We start from the raw sequence: 18,104 nt of genomic DNA, 5'->3' as shown, positions 1-18,104 counted from the left end.
CTGGTTAAAGTTCACCCAAGCACTGAATTTGTATATAGCATATTGCACCTTCCAGAAAAAACATAGATTTGTATTGTTATTACTCCATGTAGGTTATTCAAACTAAATGAAATTCTGTATCTTTATTAGGCTAATGCCAGTCTTTAAAGCTATGTTTTGTATTGGTTGAACAAAGGGTATTTAATACCATATGTAATATATAGATTCAGTTAAATCAGTGATTATAAACTAGCACAGATGCATACCCATGGTTTTGAAACTAGATGGGAGTTGAAACAGCAGAGACAAGCCAAGGTTGGAAATTGCAAGCGGAAATGAGGCATTCATCTGCGAGAAATAAAATGCTTGCACATGCCAGAGCTTGAGCCCTGCAAATCCAGAGCACTAATGGCTTTAAGTAAGCATCAAGTGACCCTCTGACCAACTAGACAGCAGCCTGATCAATCCTGCAGATCAACGACAAAGCAAAAAAGAGCAGTGGAGAATTTTTAAACAGAAAAAAAACCTGTTATATTATGGCAAGTCTCCTGCTTGCTATTAATCCTCACAAGCTACTAATTACACACATCTACATTACTTAGAATTTGTCTTTTTAAAATCTCCTGTGAGTTAAGAGCTTGTAAAACAGAAGTAATGCGTTACATAAACACCTCCGACTTCATTCAAATCATCAGCCTGCAGCAGTATTTTAGAAGTATAAAGGAGGACAAAGACATTTTGAGGGAAACTGCAATATTACATCAGCATCATGGAAACAATTGTAATCTGAAAACTGCCAATAGCCTTTTGAATTATTAAAAATGTCACTAAATCTGCATTAAATGATAGAGGAAAAACAGTTGCAGTAAATATCAATATTCCAGGCAATTGAGAGGATCCTCAATAGACATATTCTGGTGCTAAGAAAATAAAACAGATTATAAGTAATAGCAGTAATACATCTCCTGTATCTAAACTGATAACACCCTCTTTAAAAAATCACATGCATCATGTTCAGTAAAGCTGGAACATGGAACACTTCATTGCATACAGATCAGGAGTTATCTTTATGGGCAAAGTGCCCCTGACACATTTGTACCCAATCCGCAACGCCCAATTAAATAAACCCATATATCAAATAAAGTCAAATATAACCCTGCTTATGTAACCAGGTTACATGACACCACTCTGATTTGATTTTTTGTTTTGTTCCAACTTCAGTTCCCAGACAACAATCTGCAGTCCAATAATAGATGCCACCGAGAATAACCTTGCCTAATGCAGGGTGCATCTTCACCACTACCAACCTATGCTTACAAGTACTCTAAAAGCATGGATACAGTGTTGTTTTAAGAATTAAATGATCAATTTTTTTTTTTTTAAATAAGTTCAAATACTCAAATATATGACATGCTTAGTGGTGTATTTTGCTGTTGACACTGGTAGGGCTTTTACCAGCAATACACAAAATCTCCAAAGCTATGGAGCACGTTACGGTAGTTTAGCTTTCACTATACATCCAAGACATTCAGGTTGCCAGATACCCCTATCAGGAATACAGCTCTGTTTACATAAGATTGTCCAGGCTGAAGAGAAGTATAAGTGAACCTGTGCACTAGCACGCTGGAGTCTGTTCAATCTAGGCAGCAGCATACAAGCACCAAATTGAATTAAAACTGTGCAATCTTGATCAGAGTACTAGTCTTTAAAAGCATGCAACATAGAGCTACTTGGATTTGTGTTTTTAAGAAAGACCAAATTTGAGAAGAGGATGAGGGGGGGTGTGAGAAGATTCCAAATAGGCTTTTAGCATAACCATGGCACGTTATAGGAATGCGCATATTGCCATCAATTCTGAATTGCAGGAACACATTGCATCTGTGCTCCAGACTCCATGGATTGTTGTGTTGGGAAAAGTATAATGGATGGATAAGAAATAAATAAATAGAGACACAAGACAGGTCTGGAATTAAGTTTTTGAAGATAGAGTGACAAACCCAATGATATAGAGATAGTTGACATTTAAAATAAATTAAACAAAAAACAAATACAAACCACAAGCACTTTAAAAAAAATAAAATAAAAAAAGATACATGATAAAATTGCAAGTTACTAAAACACTGAACACTTAAATAATTGTGCGTTGTTAACTTGGCACACTTTTTGGAAACTCTCACTGCTGAAGTTAAATTGTTTTAAAAAAAGTTTATATTCTTGCCGCTTTCAATCCTCAGATTCATCAATACAAAATACCAAAAATAAATCCTGCCACAATCAAGGGCAGTTTAATACAAGTTATTGTTTCTACCAACTATTTACATCAAGACTTAAAATGTGTATTTGCCATTTATAATTAAACTTAAAAAAAAGAAAGTTATTAATACTATCCTAACTTCCTCAGTTATTTACAATTATCTGTACACAGGTCTTCAGCAATCCACAGGCCCTGCTGAAGAGAAATTATAAAAACACATTAGACACAGGAATAAGAACAGGAAGATTTTCAAGTTATGGGTGGTATGTTTTAAAAATGTACCGTATAAATGGTTCACCTATAAGTGATTGAACAACGTGTTCTGGATGTTTTCATACACCTGGTTGTACAGCTCCTCTCTTGATTTCAAGCCATCAAGATATTCTGATAGAATCAAATTTATTAAATTATTTTCACAACCATAGAAGTGTGCAGCCATAAATGTACAATAAACAGTATTCAAGCCAACATAACTGACAAGATACAGTTTTGGCTACAACTTAAGCAGCGATGGAACTCAAATTAAACAAAATTTCACTTACCAACATTCATGCAATTTTCCTCCATCTCTCTCCTGTGTTTGAGGTACATGGGCCAGACGTGCCCATCAAACAGACCAGGGGGGTCGGGAACAGTGTATTGCCTTGTACTACAAAGAAAATGAATGATGTAAAACAAACACACCTTAAACTTTATTCAAAACAAATTAACAGCCGTGACTTAACATGGATTTCATTTTTTTCAACGACAAAGTAGTGTCATGACTGGAGCAAACTTTAAAAAGCAAACCCAATTGTTACTATAAATAAACCATGGTGTGCAGAGATAAAGGGGTACTCAAAGCAAATAACACAAGCAGCACAAACTGCAATACAGCATGAAGCTAAACAGCTGTCAATGCCTCAAAGTGTGATGATAGACCGCCATTTTAGTTTGGTCTATTGTGCGGTTTGTATCATGTTCATGAGGATGGAGGGCCTGGATAATTTGTTCAAAAGGAGACCAAAAAAAGTAACCTACCTTCTCCTCATTTTGCACTCTTCATATGGAATGGAAATGTAAAAACATTTGTCATACACCTCTAACAAGGGCCTGCCAGAAACAAAAGGATTACTATTACTTCAACACATTTTAATCTGTTTGCAAATTCTGCTCTGAACACATTTTGAATGCAAATAGTATTAATCAAATGAAAACACTACTCTAGTGTCTAAAAGATAAAGCACACTGCTGTTCCAGTTTGACCCAAAGTACTGCCCTCCATCTCCTCCTAGCATTGCTGGGACAGCATTATACAGTATGCAGAGGGCAACCTTTAATTGTGAAAAGAAATATCTTCTGCTCCAAAGCACAGACACACATCACATTACAGAAACATCCTACCTGTAGTTGTACAGCAGAAAGCCTTCCACTATCAGTATGTGGACCTCATTCTCTGAATCAGGCTCCTCTGCTGTTGGCAATACATTAACTCCATGAGAACGGGCAAACTTGACTGGGTTTTCCATCCATGCACGGATAGTGTTCATCATGGCTTCCATGTCAAGGGATGTGATCACTAAACAGAGCAGAGAAAGGGGAGAGGGGGAAGAATGACTCAATCAAGATGCAATAGTCAAAAGGGAAATGTAAGAAGGTGAAGATTATAGACTAGCTCTAAAGTGCATTTTAAATTTGACCACAATTTCTATTCATTATTGTAAGGAGTATTTAAAAAAAGGTACTTAATGAAAAATGTTTTACTGTTTCCTTCAGCGAAAACCACTCTTACCATCCCATTGTTTAAAGCCGTCCTCACCAACTTCTATCTGATCTGGAGGCTGAAATAACAGTGACCAATAAAACATTGCTGCAACCTCAGGGTGATCAGTTATTGGTTAGATCTGATCACATCCTGAACTACAGAAGCCAAGCACATGCAAAATGCCAGCAAGAGAGGGTTAACTACAGCACTGTATAAAAGTTGCCAGGAAAAGCAGTTACTAAGCAATAACACATAGCACAGGAGATCAAAGAGTTGAATCTTAAGTAGACAAGTCATTTGCGTCAAGTTTGTTTAATCCTTAAACTTAAGCATTCAGGTCAATATAACCCACAAGACTTTATAAGCATATTAGCATTTACTGAATGATCTGACAGTCTTGCGATAACCACGAAAAAAGTAATTGTAATTTAACATCACTTGACACCAGTAGTACTTTGCTAACCTTTGTCCATCTCTGACCCAATAAGAATGTTTCCTGGCTGCAAATGTACTTTTCTTGTAGCCACAGAAAAAAAAGGGCTGAATTTATTTCACACTATTTAGATCCTGGAGTGGATTCTACTACTTATTCCTGTAATCTAACATTAAAAGCAGTCTTTCAAATGCAGTAGTGTTTCCTTATTTGAAAACACTATGCATACAAAGCAATTAAAAGTAGATTAATGGAAACTACGTTTGAGGGCGTCACAAACGCAGATCCACAGGACACATGTTCCAAAGTCTTCCACTCCAACTACCACCAGTAGGGGTGGCTCTGGCGTGTAAAAATACCTCCACAGCGATAGTAAATAAGGACGACTAAAAGGGGAGAGACAAAAGGCCATGCATTGAAAGCAAAACCCCGTATTCATACACCCTCCTCCCCCCCACCCAAAACTAACTACTTTTATATTGTAATATCCAAGTTAATGCTTACCTTGAAAAAGCTGTCTTGATGCACCACGGAACAGTTGGGCAATGTTTTGACAAGTCTTTTCGTCACCGTGGTTTTCCCACCATTGGTCACACTACAGAAAAAAAAAAAGTTAGACAGAAACACATCAAAGCACTAACAAATACAAAAAGGTGCACACCGTGGCATTAGGTCTTGTAACTAGTCACCCTGTAAACGTGAATACACCGCTGTACGGACGGTAGTATATTTTGGCGCCCACCTGTCCAATTGACATGCAAGAACAGTAAATTGTATTAACGTGCACTTCCCTGTAACTATCTCCTGTTTATTTAGCTTTTAAATTGCTTGTATTGACACGTGTGTATTAAAGTCAAGTTACCTGAAAAATGTCTCAGGATTTGTGCGATTAAATCACTATTAAATCAGACGTAACAGAATCTCAGCATGCCTGTACCAATTAACCTAATTCTCTAAAACTCTGGTCTTCTGTTTAAAGGCGAAAAATGTAGTCATATTTGATATACTGTACATTGACAGCCCCGGTTATTTACAACACATTGTTAGTGGGGTAAGTTTCCCGCCACGAGTACACTTAAATTACAAAGTCAATAGCTTTAATAAAAACGACTAAAAGCGATCATTGTATAAGTCTTGTAAGAGTTATATTTTACATTTATATATTTTATGGAACTACAAATACAGAAAGCGATACAAGATCCACTGGTAACGTCACCATTTTAGGATTTCCTTCGGGTCACTTTTGAATATAAACGCTGAATGGATAAACAGCCATAATTTACATTGATTGTACTTTTTTTAAGTTCGGTTTCGTTAATTCCCGTTTATTTTATTTTCCTGCGAATACCGTTAAAAGCGAAGGCGAGCGCGCGCTGCGGTTTAAATCTCCCGCTCAACATCTCGTGCCTACCGACTGGAAACAACCCAACGCGCGCCGACTAGTGATCAAAACTATATAGAATAGAATAAATATCATCATCTTAATATTAAATACACTACACGAAATATTATATTCGTCTTATTAAATTAAAAATAGTGGAATTATTAGTTTAACACACTAACCTACACGCATTTATTTTATCACCTAGGGTAGTTCTTAACAATTGATAGCTTAAATGTTTTTTTTTTCTCCCCCATTCAAAAAAATATTACACTTGTAAAATCCGTTATTGTGGTTTCACTCGAACACTTTTATTCCGTTTATTTTCCCGAGATTTTAAAATAACCAGCATTGTTTTATTTAAAAAAAAAAAAAAAAAAAAAAACACATTCGCTCAAAATTCAACAATACATCCCCACGGATTTTAATTCAGCAAACGTGTGTGCTACAAAAACAAAAGAAATATTCTGAAAAACAAAAATGCATGACTTACCCGCCGATGCCTACAATGTATTTCATGCTGCCGGTTTTGCCTAGGACTTGGTCCTCTTTTCAACACAAATAAAAACGGAGGGAAAATAAACACTATCCTGTCTTCCAGAACCTCGCTGTCTTTTTTACTATTTCATTGATAAAATAACAGCGTGCCTTTAACTTTATAGCCTCTCGCTCTCTCCTACGTCACTCCGAAAACGCCCCCATGTGGCTGGCTGGCCGCCTTTCTCTCTCTCGCTCCAATGACTTATTTCTTAACAGCAGCCAATCAACCATCTTAAAGCGGTCTATGGACACGGGTAGAGCCAATCAGCGCCGCCGAGGCGCGCATGCGTGTGTAAGGTCGCTCATTGCACCTGCACCTGTCGAGGTGTGTCCAAGTCGTGGATGCTAAAACTAAAAGAGGTTAGGCGATTATTTTAAGCCATCACATCCGATTTTTCGAATTAATTAGTATCGTGGTTGCATTTCTAAATGGAGCAACGCACAGTAAAGTACGTTTAGTAAAATATATCATAAAGCTGTCTGAGCGCTGTTGTGGAAGGGGGTATCAGACACACAGCACCGTTTTAAAACAAACGTGTCTTAAAAGAGACTTAAAAGAGTTTGAATTCAAATAAAAATACAGCGAGGCGGTGTTGGATTCACTTTTTTTTTCTTTTAATATTCACAGATCATAAATGCATCATACAAAGCAGAAAATACATCTGTACACAAACAGCAGCTGGCACGGCTCAGACAGGGGTGGGGAAGACTCCAGACTTCAACAGCGATGCTCAGCGAGGTCATTCAGAGGAACCGGGGCTGCATTTCAGTCAAAGTCACCCTCATCCTCATCTCCTTAGGGGCACCAAATTACAAAAAACCAATCCAGAAAACTGAGACAAGGAGACGTGACCCTCGTCTGTGTGAAGGATAGCGGGCCACTAGAAGTCTTTGATCTATCGCTTTCTGCCTCCACTGGTCGGAGGAGGAATGGGACAGAGAACTCTACTGATACCAGTATAAGCTGTTACACCAGTGCAAAGTTTACACACTTCTGTCCTGATTTTCAAAAGTTCAGACATCACTATCCAGACCAGATAAGCAACAGCTGGATTCCTTTATTTTTTACAGTATTTTTAGAGAATTTTACAGCACTAGGGAATTATCCCGCGATTGCCTCTAAAAACAGGTGGCTGACACAGTGCAGGTGAAAATGCTCCACAAATCCAGCTGTGGTTTATCCCGGTATAGGTTGTTCTAATCAACTTCTAAATCAGTGATACCGGCAATAATGCCCTCCACATCTGGAGTTCAAGAGGTTACAGACTGCAAACTTTAAACAGGAGCTGTACGTCTACATGTCATTTATAGAGTTCTTACATAAGGAACCAAATAATGTTCTTCATTCAGTTTAGTTACAAAGTTAGTTTTCTGTGGCATCTTTTTTGACAGCTGACGCTGTGCTGATGAGCACAGTGCCTGCCCTGGTATACCTTGTGCAATGTGTGCGAGGATTTCGGAATGCTGCAACAGCAGGTGTGAACTTTGTACAATTAGTTCCTGTGACCGTGTAGGACAGATTTGTCATGTGATTTAATTCAGCAAGATGATTTATAGCATTTAAATTCCAGTGCGTGTGTGACTACTTGCAGTTTAATACATGATATTTGGAACACGTTTTGGAACAGATAGAGAAAATCTAAAAATGACAGTCCTCCTAGCTAAAAGATCTCCCTTAAATGATCCCAGAGTACATTTGTACAACAAACGCACTGCTTTGTTTAAAAAAAAAAATAAATAAATAAATAAATAAAACCACAAGAGTCCTAATGGCGCTGCTAGAGCCGGTTATTCTAACCCCAGTTCGCCAGAGAATGCAGGCGCTGACAGTCAGGTGAGGGCCGCTGGTGTCGGTCCGGATGGTTTACCATTCAGAGTGAAACAAGTGAAGAGTCAGCTGCTTGGGTTTGTGATGATCGCTGCTTTTCCCAGTCTGGAGAACAGCGATCCACGCAAACCCAAGCAGCTGTCTCTTCATTTGCTTCACTGGTAAATAATGCTTTCAAGGACTTACTATAGCAGAATTCACCTCATGAATACTTTTAAAAGCAAAGACAGCCTGTAAACGATTCCCAGAAGCAAGCATAAGCACTGAGATTACTGTTCAAAGCGTACTCCATTCCGCAGAGTCTTTGAAACAAAATGCAGCAGAGCTGGAGGGTACTGAACACAGCGACACCTGCTGGTAATCTAAGCATGCCATTTAATTAAAGCCAGTATTAAAGTCAAGAAAACGAACGTGGTTCGAATAAAATACACATGACTCTGTGAAGACCACACTGTTATTCAATGTTAATTTCATCATTTTGGAAGCTAAAGGTATATGAAAACATATTTCTATTTTGTATTCTTTTTAGTTTAGTTTAGTTTTTTCACAACTGTTAAATTACAGTAATAACATAACCCATTGGAGATTATTATATATATAACCATCTAATAGATATATATATAGATATAATATATATATATAGATATATATCTATAGCGATATAATATATAATTTATATTAATTTTAAAAATTGATCCTGACCCCCCCCCCCCCCCCCCCCCCTATCCCCCCCCCCGTTTTTAAAACTACCCCAATCCCGTTTAAATTTTACCGTTATGCAAATAAAATTAGCAAGCTACGATTCAAGGAGGAATATCTAAATAAATACAAAAAAAAAAAAGTGCTTATGAAATTCCCAACTAGTTTAGATTTTCTGCGTCAGATCCGATATGATAATTGCACAGAATGATTGATACAATTCTGGAATATCATTGGAATACTGGGGTGAGGGTTAGGGTCACTTATTAAAAATAAAAGATTGGTGGATTCATCTCTCTTTCCATCCTCCCTGACTGTAAACATGACTTTTTCTTCAGTTTTTTTTTCTTTTTTTTCTACAGAAAGACAAAGAACAAAAACGATTACGTGATTATCAACTGGATGTTATTTTACACAGCTTTGCCAGGGTGGAACTAAGACTCCCGTCGCACTGCAATTTTACTGCGTGTTTAATAAGACACACATGAGCCTGTTGCCTACACACTGTGGCTAATCAAGCTTGCAATAAAACCTGGAATGGGAGAACCTGCTATGCAATGGGAGTTTGAATTCCATCCCTGCTTTGTACGTATGGCCAATGAGAAAATGACCAGAACATATTGTACACGTGTTTCAGTTGTGTTACAGTGCCCTCTTGTGGTGTAAAACCGCACTGCACCACATGGAAACTAACACAGTATTGCAATGCAAACATGCACTTGTGGTAAATCATGGGTTGTGACCTGAATGTTAAGCAGCTGTTGTCCATCCCCTTCACAGTTCTATGACTGCTCTGCTGTCGTTGTTCCAGGCCTGTGGTTCAAAGATGTGAAAAGTAGAAGTTCAGGCATGATTTGACTATGATCCAAAGTACATTTATTCCATGCATTACTTTGCAGCAACCACTTACAATGTAGTTCAGATCTGCAGTGTCCCTTTTATTTTTGCACTAAAATATAAAAATCAGTTTGCTGTGTTACTCTATACATGCAGTTAAACCCTCTGTATTCTCTACTTCATCAGATACATCCCCAACTCTCCTTACCTCTCTGTCTCAGCCGGCTGCTGCTGCTGCTGTTCCTCTTCCAACCTGTAGGGGAAGCAGAGAGCAGTTATCTTCCGTGCAATCACCAGCACTACTTGCAATGGAATTTCAAGCCCACACAACTCGCTGCAATGATGTCATGGGCAAAACAAAAACATACATACAGTATAGATTTGGGGTTAGATTTAGGGTCAGGGTTTGTGTGAGGCACGGTAAGGTTTGAGGTTAGGGTTGCAAGTTTCAGCTTTCGTACGCTTTTCACCTTAAATAAAATTAAATTTCCATTAAAAAGCAACCATGGTTATACCTGTCCTTACGGGCTTTAATTCTGTCTTCTTCAAACCTAAAAAAAAGCACACACATTAATAGCTCAGCAGACTGTGACTAGTCAAGTCAAACTGGGCTTTCATTGCAACTATACAAGGAAGTTAACATGGATATGCAAAATATACCCATGGCTGAAAGTTTTGCATCACTCTATAGAATGAACACATTTTGCTTCATAAAGTCGAATGAAACCTGCTGAATAATGTTACGTTAACATATCGAATTACACACAGCTTTGTAGTTTCCATATACTTAAAAAAAAAAAACTGACAAAAATTGGAACAATGTGACAGTTCGAAACCTAATATGAAATACCACTATTATGACTTTTGCAATATCATTTTGTAGTTTCTTTAATTACATGATGTTGAATAAAAGAGCTAGATTCTGTTCATAGTTTTAATCATCTCAATCCCAAGGTTCTAGTTGATGCAACACTTTTGGCCACAGCTGTAGTTTTGTAGAGAGAAGCCCAGCTAGTCTAAACGATAAAAAGATACATTGAGAATTGAGCAGGTGTTGTGTGCCCCCTTGTGGTGACGGGTACTTACTGCAGGATACACTCTGGGATCTGTACGTGCTCCATAGGGATGATCTGCCCCAGTTCCTCCAGGCTGTGGGCGTAGCGGATCTTATTCATGAACTTCACACTGTGGACAGACAGGCATTCAGACAGACAGGCAGTGTAAGACTGGGGCTGCAGTATTGTGATCCGATAGGTGGTGCAGCAGGTTTAAAAACAGTCTCAATCCTGAAAAATCCTATAGAGAAACTCCATCAAGAGGTTCCTTTTTGAATTCTATAACTTTTCGTCAAAACTAATTCAGGGGTGAAAGGGTTAGTAAGTGATGGCCTCTCACCTGATGAAGGGTCTGGAGATTGCCAGGATGGTGCGAATGAACCAGGACGGGTGAGCGATTATCAGGGACTTCAGGTTCTTCCTAAGCCTGTGCAAACACATTAAAGGACACAGCACGCTATTTCAATAACCTCAACCTTAAATATTCCATTAAAACCGGCTCCCTTTAACCCTGTGTGAAACCTACCAAGCGGTGCCCCCACCGACCCCCCTACCCCCTTTACTTCATAAAGCAATAGTAGCAAAAAATGATTCCATCAATCTTACCCACTGTCCCCTTCCATCACAGGTGCAGTTTCGAAAGAAGTGCATGTTACGGCAAACATATTTTTACATTTTTTAATCCACTTTGCTTGCTAGTCTGCCGCTACTTTGCTTCCGTGTTCGTTCCAGTAGGGTTAACATGCATGATTTGCGTGGGCGCAGCGCGTGTGAAAATAAACCCCACCTCCTGTCGATCATCTGGTAGCACTTCTTCAGCCAGCCCAGGCCGGGCATCCTGCGTCGCGGTGTGGCCCCGTTTAGGTAGATGATCATGTAGTCCTCGGCTACCAGCAGCTCCAGACTGCTGATCACATACCTGCGGGGCAGACAGGGTGTGCTGTCCGTCACTGACCATCGACAGCTTGAAACTGAGCTGCAGGACCCTTACAAAAGTGTCCTATAGTATAGACTCCTGCAGTACAAATATCAAGGGGTTTGATAGACCATTTGCAAGGCTGCACTGTGAGTCTTATTGCCATCACTGCTATGTGTTTGCACTGTAACGTATTTGCTGCCTGTGCCAGATTAAAAATCAAGTGGATTTTCCGGTCAGTGCCCTGGGCCGTGTGCTGTGCATGCTGGCCACGTTGCCCTGGTACTCACAGGAAAAGGTTCTCCATGATGTAATGGTAGTCCGCGCAGTTACTGTCAGGGAGGTAGCAGGCCGCGAAAACGATGATGGCGTTCAAGCCCTCGCCATAGTAACCTGGGGCAAAGCAGTCAGTCACTCGAACAAGGAACCAATCATTTCAATATCTCAAGCCTTAAGAACATCCTGTCAGCCAGAGTGTAGCCATTAACCGGCTCCCCCTGCAAGACGCTGCTTCTTGTGAGATCGTACGGAACAGAAGTCATTAGGGTCTGCGGTTCAAATTAATAGGTTTTATGATTTTGACTTGTTACAACCCATAGTATTTTTTAAAATAGAACAAAGCCTTAATCATAAGGAAATATTCAGCAGTACTAAAAAAAAAAAGGTATCAATAACTATTACACTTTAGCAGTGCTAATAATAAAAACTGTTTGGTAGTTTTGCAATGATTTTTTGTTATAGATGTAGAGACTGGCTAGACTTTTCAGAGAATCTGAATACTCAATTTAAGACAACAAGCGACAGCTCAAAGAGGACATTTTGTGTGTTCAAAAGGACAGTTTTACATTGGCCCATCTTTCTGCCAGTTCTTTCCCTGCAGTCCGCTTGCCTCTGGGACCCGCACTCACCCCCGTGCGTCACCACTCTCAGGTAGGGCCTGATGACTTGCATGTCGATGCGGTGCTCCTGCTCGCCGATGATCACCGTCCTCCACAGGCGCCCGTTAGCCGCTGACCCCTCCCCATCCTCGCCCCCTGGCTCCACCCCCTCCCCGGGGAGCGCCTTCGCCGAGGCCACGGGCGTGTCGTCTGAAACAAGCAGGCAGACAGGTCAGGACACCCGTGACAAGCACACAAGGGTTTTGGCTAATGTGGGGGGACCATAGCTGGCTCTGTGTGACTCATACCACAGGGCATTCTGGTAGTTGTAGTCCTGTAACTCCTGAAGACAAGAGACAGGTAAACGGAAGCAGAAGGTACCAGGGGGTCATGTGTACACTTGGGCAAGAATACAAGTTAAGTTTTACTAATGAAAGTAATATAATGTTCATAGTAACAGTTAAAACTGTGAAGTAGCGGTATCTGTGTGTATATGTATAGAAGGACAAACAGTAGGAAAATGCATCACACACACGCATGCATGCAGAACACAGCTCTACAGTATATCTGTACTATTGCATCTGTACTATTTTTCCTTAAACTAAATCTCAGAGACCCCTAATAGTCCAGGTTTGTGTTTCAACCCAGATTATACTTCAGCCTCGCCTGTGTATTGCAGTAACTAAAGTCTTCAGTTAGGCTGTCTGAGTACGGTTTTTATTTTCATGCTGGAAAGCAATGCACATTGAAAACCAACATTTAGTTCCCGGCTGAAAACAACAGCATGGGCTGCTAGTTGGGAGTGGGTTACGATTCAAAACCTTGAACCGTTCTACGGGACCCCTGACCCCTGACCCCTGACCTTCCCACTCCAGCTCGTTGCCGTTGCCGATGAACTCGAGGGAGTCGGTCTCGTCGGGCGTCTCGATGTCGTCCACGTTGATGTCCAGATCGTCCGGAGTGTCTGGGAACTCGTCGGACAGGAGGGAGCCCTCGCTCCGGTCGAGGGACAGACTCATCTCGGGGGCCACCAGGGTGCGCCTCTTCCTGTGAGCCCCGCCCCCCCCGCCCACATTCAGAGAGGTGGGCGGAGCTGCGGAGAGGAGAGGAGAGAGGCGTCGTCACATCGCGCTGAACGACAAGACAGGAGCTGGTTAAAGATCCATTAAAGTGTCGTGGTCCTCAGGCTACTTTGCCATTTTTTTGGGAGCATTTTCAACTGGCATCTACCTGTTATTTAAATGTTAAATAAAACCCTTAGAATGAGGCATCCCTTGTACAAGTTCACCACCGTATTTTTCATGATAGTTTTCTCATGCTTTCCCCATACTATGCATTTACCATAATTTACCCAGATTTATTAACATGTTTACTTGTACAATTCTTTACCATGCCTACCCTATGCTTTACCATGCATTTACTGAGCTTTATTACAATTTGCAATGCTTTTACTATGGTACACTGTTATAAGGGAAAAATATCTGCAGATGTAGGATATAGACTGCAAATATATCCTATGGTACATCCATTAAAGCTGAAACGCCTTCCATAATAGATATTTCTGTTACTTGTAGGCAGTATTCCTATGTTGTAGAGCCCGGTTTTTAACCCAGTGTTCTTCTGGAAGGGGCTCAAGGGTGTGGGGAGCTGGTAGCAGTGTGCTGTACTCACAGGTCCTGATGTCATCAGTGAGGCTGCATTCCATATCCATGTCTTCTGGCAGGGGTCTGCGGGAGACCAAAGCCAGAGTTATCATTGGCTGATGGAGCTTCCTGACTCATGGGTGTAAAAGAATGGGGAGGAGCCCATACAATGCGTTAGAAAACCAGGGGACTCCAGAGGCGAAAGGGTGAAAAATCAAAGTGCAGAGAAATGCGTTGATCATGTAAACCAAGGGGACCAGCAACTGCAGCAAGAGAGTTGTATAGCTCGAAGTTTCTCTAAGCTTTGGCAAGAGAATCTATATGCATTGAACTGTATTTGACCTCTGCTATAAATCACAAGGTGAAGAGTGATAGACATTGGTTATGGCTAATTTCATAGGAACAGATAAAAGGGACCCCATCTTATTCTATGTTAGAAACTAAGAAGGGTGTGAATCTGAACACCCACAGATCTCAGACCCACCCCCTGCAGCAGTCATATACCATTGCCTCCCAGTGGTAAAAGGGCCATCTTCTTAAATCTGCTGTTTATGTTAGTGACTGGCTTACATGCCGAAATGTAATGGATGCACAGTTACAGCATTTGCCCACCGAGTGGCACTGAGGTGAAATCTCATCTCAGGACCTGCTGCTCTAACTGTTTTCAGAGATATGGCTTCGGGATACCTGAATGGCTTAACCAAACCAAAAGCCTACATCCGAAAACACCCAGCTAACGCAGTGTGGTTTCCTGCTGTGAATATATATATACACAATACAACTGGGGAATTAAAACATGCAAAACCCAGGTGGTGCCAGTGTCTGTACGGGTTAGGGGGGCTTGGCAATGCCTATTCCGTACCCACTCCTCAGGATGAAGACATAGGAGACCTTCAAGCAACCAACCATTCACTAAACATCAGGATTTCTTCAAAAATCAATGTCCTGTTGGAGGTACCGGGCAGTGCAGTAAACTGTATTAGCCAATCAATCGGACTGTTCAAACATCACAGCTGCAAGACAGTGGATAAAACAAGCCTTTAGCAGCAGCTATGACACCACAGCACAACACAACACAGCTCAGCACAACAAAACACAGCACAACACAGCTCAACACACCACACCTCAGCACAGCACAGCACAACACAACACACAAGCACAGCACACAGCACAGCACAACACAACACAGCACAGCACAGCACAACACAGCACAGCACAGCACAACTCAGCTCAACACAGCACAGCTCAACACAACACAAGACAGCACAGCACAACACAACACAAGACAGCACAGAGTAGCATAGTATCATAGCACTGATACAGAGGCTAACCATCTCTTTCTGTCTGCTAGCATATTTTGTTTTCATTTTGGAAAAAGAGGCACCAGCAAATGCTTCTGCTAAAAAAAAAATTATAATCTACACACACGCACACATAAAATCTAGCGGGAATAATACTGTCTCACTTACCTATCTGCAATGCTAAGATTTTTATGCTTGTTTTCAATGCAGTCCTCCCCTTGAAGATATGCACGCACATGCGTCCAAAATTGGCTTTATAATAAAACAGCCACTGCTCCTGTTATTTTTCTAAGCCAGTCCTGCCTCCATCTTCCACTGGATGCTGTTGTTTTGTTGTTAGCCCACAGTGTCACATGATGTGGAGTTTTACCATATAAGGACGTGCCTGCACCTGCTCCCTCTCCCACTCCCTGAATGGGAGGCCCTTTGGCTCAGCTCTCTTCTCTCTCTCCGCCTCTCTCTCTCTTTCTCTCCATCCCTGCCTTTATATTTCAGTTCCACTGGTGTCTCTCTCATCCTCTCTTGCTTGTTCTCTTATTCTCCTCCCCTCTGATTCAAAAGATGCAGACAGAATATTATTAACCCTTCCCTGTTCTGTTGGATTCTTAACTTGGCTTGATAGTAACCCTGTAACAGATGCATGTCCTGCCCAGAACAAAATGAACTGAGGAAAGTGATCTGGTACAGGAATATATATTTAAAGAAATGTACAGGACTGGAGTTGAAAAATAAAAACACAGACAAAAAATGATGCGCAAAAATAACTGAAAGATCTTTGTCGAAAGAAATGAGCCTTATTTATGCCCCCCCCCCTAACACCAGGGGTGGTGATGTAACCAAGTGGTGACCCCAGTGGTGACCCCATCATTGTGACACAAGCTGATCAGGATTGAGGAACAGGGATTACCAGTTTACACTCTCTCTCACTTTCTCTCTCCTCTATTCAGCTGTTCTCTCCCTTGCTCTCTTTTACTTTCCCATCTCCCTGAATGTTGTCATGGCAATGCGACTGCTCTCTCTCTCTCTCTCTCTCTCTCTCTCTCTCTCTCTCTCTCTCTCTCTCTCTCTCTCCAGCTCTCCTACCAGCTTCCCAGCATGCAGACCAGGTCAGTTTTTTTATGTAATGATTTATTTCCTGACCAGGAAGCAGGCAGATCAAACAGTATGGCAATTTGCAGTTCTCTTAGGCTAAACAATGCTTTTAAAAAAACTGAACGTGGGTAAACAGCACTACAAATTCTTCGACTGTGCTTTCCATGCGCAAAACCCTAAAGCTCTCTAAATGCAAAACTCAAAGTTCCTTGGCACACCAGCAAGTCTGAAGCCCGCTTTCAATAGCCATCTACCACTATAAAAACAGGCAGTGGTAGAGAATGCAGTAATACTCAAAAGTTTTGGTTAGAAGTCTTTCTCGGTGTCTACAATGGCTTAGAGGCCAGCAGCAGTTTTCTGATTACCAGACTGTATTTATTTAGTTAAGACAGACTTTAAAGAGCCCAGGCAAGCTCAAAGCAAACTCAGGGCCAGGTAAAGACAGCTCTAGAGGATGCTATCCCAGCTTCAGGGTTCACCCCTACCTGGGGAAGTCTTCATCCTGCCACTCATCCTTCACCTCCATGTTCTCCATGCGGAGCGTGGTCTCGGTGGTGCCCATCGTCAGGGCTGGAGTGAGGGGCCGAGGATGCAGAACAAGCGAGAGCAGAGATCACTCATACAGGGCTGCCCTTTGAAAAGTTTACCTCAGTAATTCTGCAGGTTTTTTGATATGACTTAAGTTTAAAATGCACATACCACGATACCATATACATGGTTACATTAATTAATGCATACATATTCATGCATACAGATAATACACATATACAGGCTAATCTTTTCTTTTTTAAATACATATTGAACCCCCCCCCGCTGAAACTGAAGGATATTAAATACTCACAGCTCTCTCTCTCTCTCTCTCTCTCTCTCTCTCTCTCACCCTCTTCCTTTCTTCCTCTCGTCGCTGCTGCTTTCCTTCGCTCTTCGGTGATGGGGAGTCTGAACAAAGGTGTCGCTACTTCCCCTCTCAATCCCGAGCGACGAGACCACCGTCGTGCAGCAGGTGTGAGGAGCGGATCCGCAAACACAACGGGAACGAGATGAGCAAGAACGAGGCAGCGCGGAGACAGCTCCCCGGGGTGATGAGGTGTAGACGGAGCGGCGGGTCCGGCGGCTCTATCTCTCTTTGCTTGCCCTAGTCACGGCGTATCAGAGCATCAGGATGCTGATGTTAGCGTCGCCGCTCTTCCCAATAGGGTATCTGCTCCTACCTGCCATGGCTGCTGTCTGCTCTGAATCTGTATAGAGGTCTCGCTCCTACCCACCACCCGCCCTCATAAGGTCCTCGTCTCCTACCCACCACCGCCACCCCGCCCCCCCCTCCCTCCTCTCTCTCCTCTCTCTCTCTCTCTCTCTCTCTCTCTCTCCATTGGCAGGAATGCCAATGCTCGTCCCTGAGCTATAAGCTCTGCAGCCGCAGTAGCACTGTACAGGGTTGAGGAGAGAGTCAGGTGGATTTCAAAGCACGTATCTACCAAACGTTGAGATTGATGAACAATTAATTACCACTATATACATGCTTAT

At 41.5% G+C, this 18,104-nt stretch overlaps 2 protein-coding genes across 8 annotated transcripts; both read right to left on the bottom strand.

Annotated features, from left to right (window-relative positions):
- Nucleotides 1–1,963: 1,963 nt before the first annotated feature.
- Nucleotides 1,964–6,521, bottom strand: LOC121300709 (nicotinamide riboside kinase 2-like). Of its 4 annotated transcripts, none has more exons than XM_041229425.1 (8): nt 6,285–6,521; nt 4,915–5,005; nt 4,005–4,053; nt 3,617–3,791; nt 3,254–3,325; nt 2,776–2,882; nt 2,516–2,617; nt 1,964–2,428 (listed from the first exon to the last, which is right to left on the bottom strand). In XM_041229425.1, exons 1-7 carry the CDS (start codon nt 6,308–6,310, stop codon nt 2,532–2,534), a joined length of 606 nt encoding a protein of 201 aa, XP_041085359.1. In that variant the 5' UTR covers nt 6,311–6,521; the 3' UTR covers nt 1,964–2,428; nt 2,516–2,531. The 4 variants fall into 4 exon arrangements, with proteins under 4 accessions (XP_041085359.1, XP_041085361.1, XP_041085360.1 ...); XM_041229427.1 differs by having other exon boundaries at nt 1,964–2,425; XM_041229426.1 differs by having other exon boundaries at nt 1,964–2,425; nt 2,532–2,617; nt 6,285–6,520.
- Nucleotides 6,522–9,601: 3,080 nt separating this feature from the next.
- On the bottom strand, nt 9,602–17,837 carry LOC121300575 (caytaxin-like). 4 transcript variants are annotated; one of them, XM_041229159.1, is made up of 12 exons: nt 17,422–17,837; nt 17,066–17,150; nt 14,216–14,271; nt 13,407–13,637; nt 12,575–12,754; nt 11,957–12,059; nt 11,538–11,669; nt 11,091–11,177; nt 10,782–10,880; nt 10,211–10,246; nt 9,904–9,948; nt 9,602–9,671 (listed from the first exon to the last, which is right to left on the bottom strand). In XM_041229159.1, exons 2-12 carry the CDS (start codon nt 17,140–17,142, stop codon nt 9,641–9,643), a joined length of 1,077 nt encoding a protein of 358 aa, XP_041085093.1. In that variant the 5' UTR covers nt 17,143–17,150; nt 17,422–17,837; the 3' UTR covers nt 9,602–9,640. The 4 variants fall into 4 exon arrangements, with proteins under 4 accessions (XP_041085093.1, XP_041085094.1, XP_041085095.1 ...); XM_041229160.1 differs by lacking the exons at nt 17,066–17,150; nt 17,422–17,837 and adding exons at nt 15,050–15,200; nt 15,657–16,246; XM_041229161.1 differs by lacking the exon at nt 10,211–10,246.
- Nucleotides 17,838–18,104: the final 267 nt, after the last annotated feature.

The sequence above is a fragment of the Polyodon spathula genome, chromosome 26 (assembly GCF_017654505.1).
Source record: "Polyodon spathula isolate WHYD16114869_AA chromosome 26, ASM1765450v1, whole genome shotgun sequence".
Classification (NCBI taxonomy): Eukaryota; Metazoa; Chordata; class Actinopteri; order Acipenseriformes; family Polyodontidae; genus Polyodon; species Polyodon spathula.
This window is presented reverse-complemented; position numbering and strand designations above follow the sequence as displayed.

Bases quoted from the DNA above. Each gene is read 5' to 3' on its own strand.
- LOC121300575 (XM_041229159.1), bottom strand. From the start codon at position 17,142: ATGGGCACCACCGAGACCACGCTCCGCATGGAGAACATGGAGGTGAAG. The intron at 12,060-12,574 runs GTGAGTGCGGGT...GCTTTGCCCCAG, and splicing joins GAGAGTGGTGACGCACGGGG to GTTACTATGGCGAGGGCTTG. The intron at 10,881-11,090 runs GTGAGAGGCCAT...GTCTGTCCACAG, and splicing joins ATCTCCAGACCCTTCATCAG to TGTGAAGTTCATGAATAAGA.
- LOC121300709 (XM_041229425.1), bottom strand. From the start codon at position 6,310: ATGAAATACATTGTAGGCATCGGCGG. The intron at 5,006-6,284 runs GTAAGTCATGCA...TTTTTTCTGTAG, and splicing joins TACATTGTAGGCATCGGCGG to TGTGACCAATGGTGGGAAAA. The intron at 4,054-4,914 runs GTAAGCATTAAC...CTGTTATTTCAG, and splicing joins ATCAAGACAGCTTTTTCAAG to CCTCCAGATCAGATAGAAGT.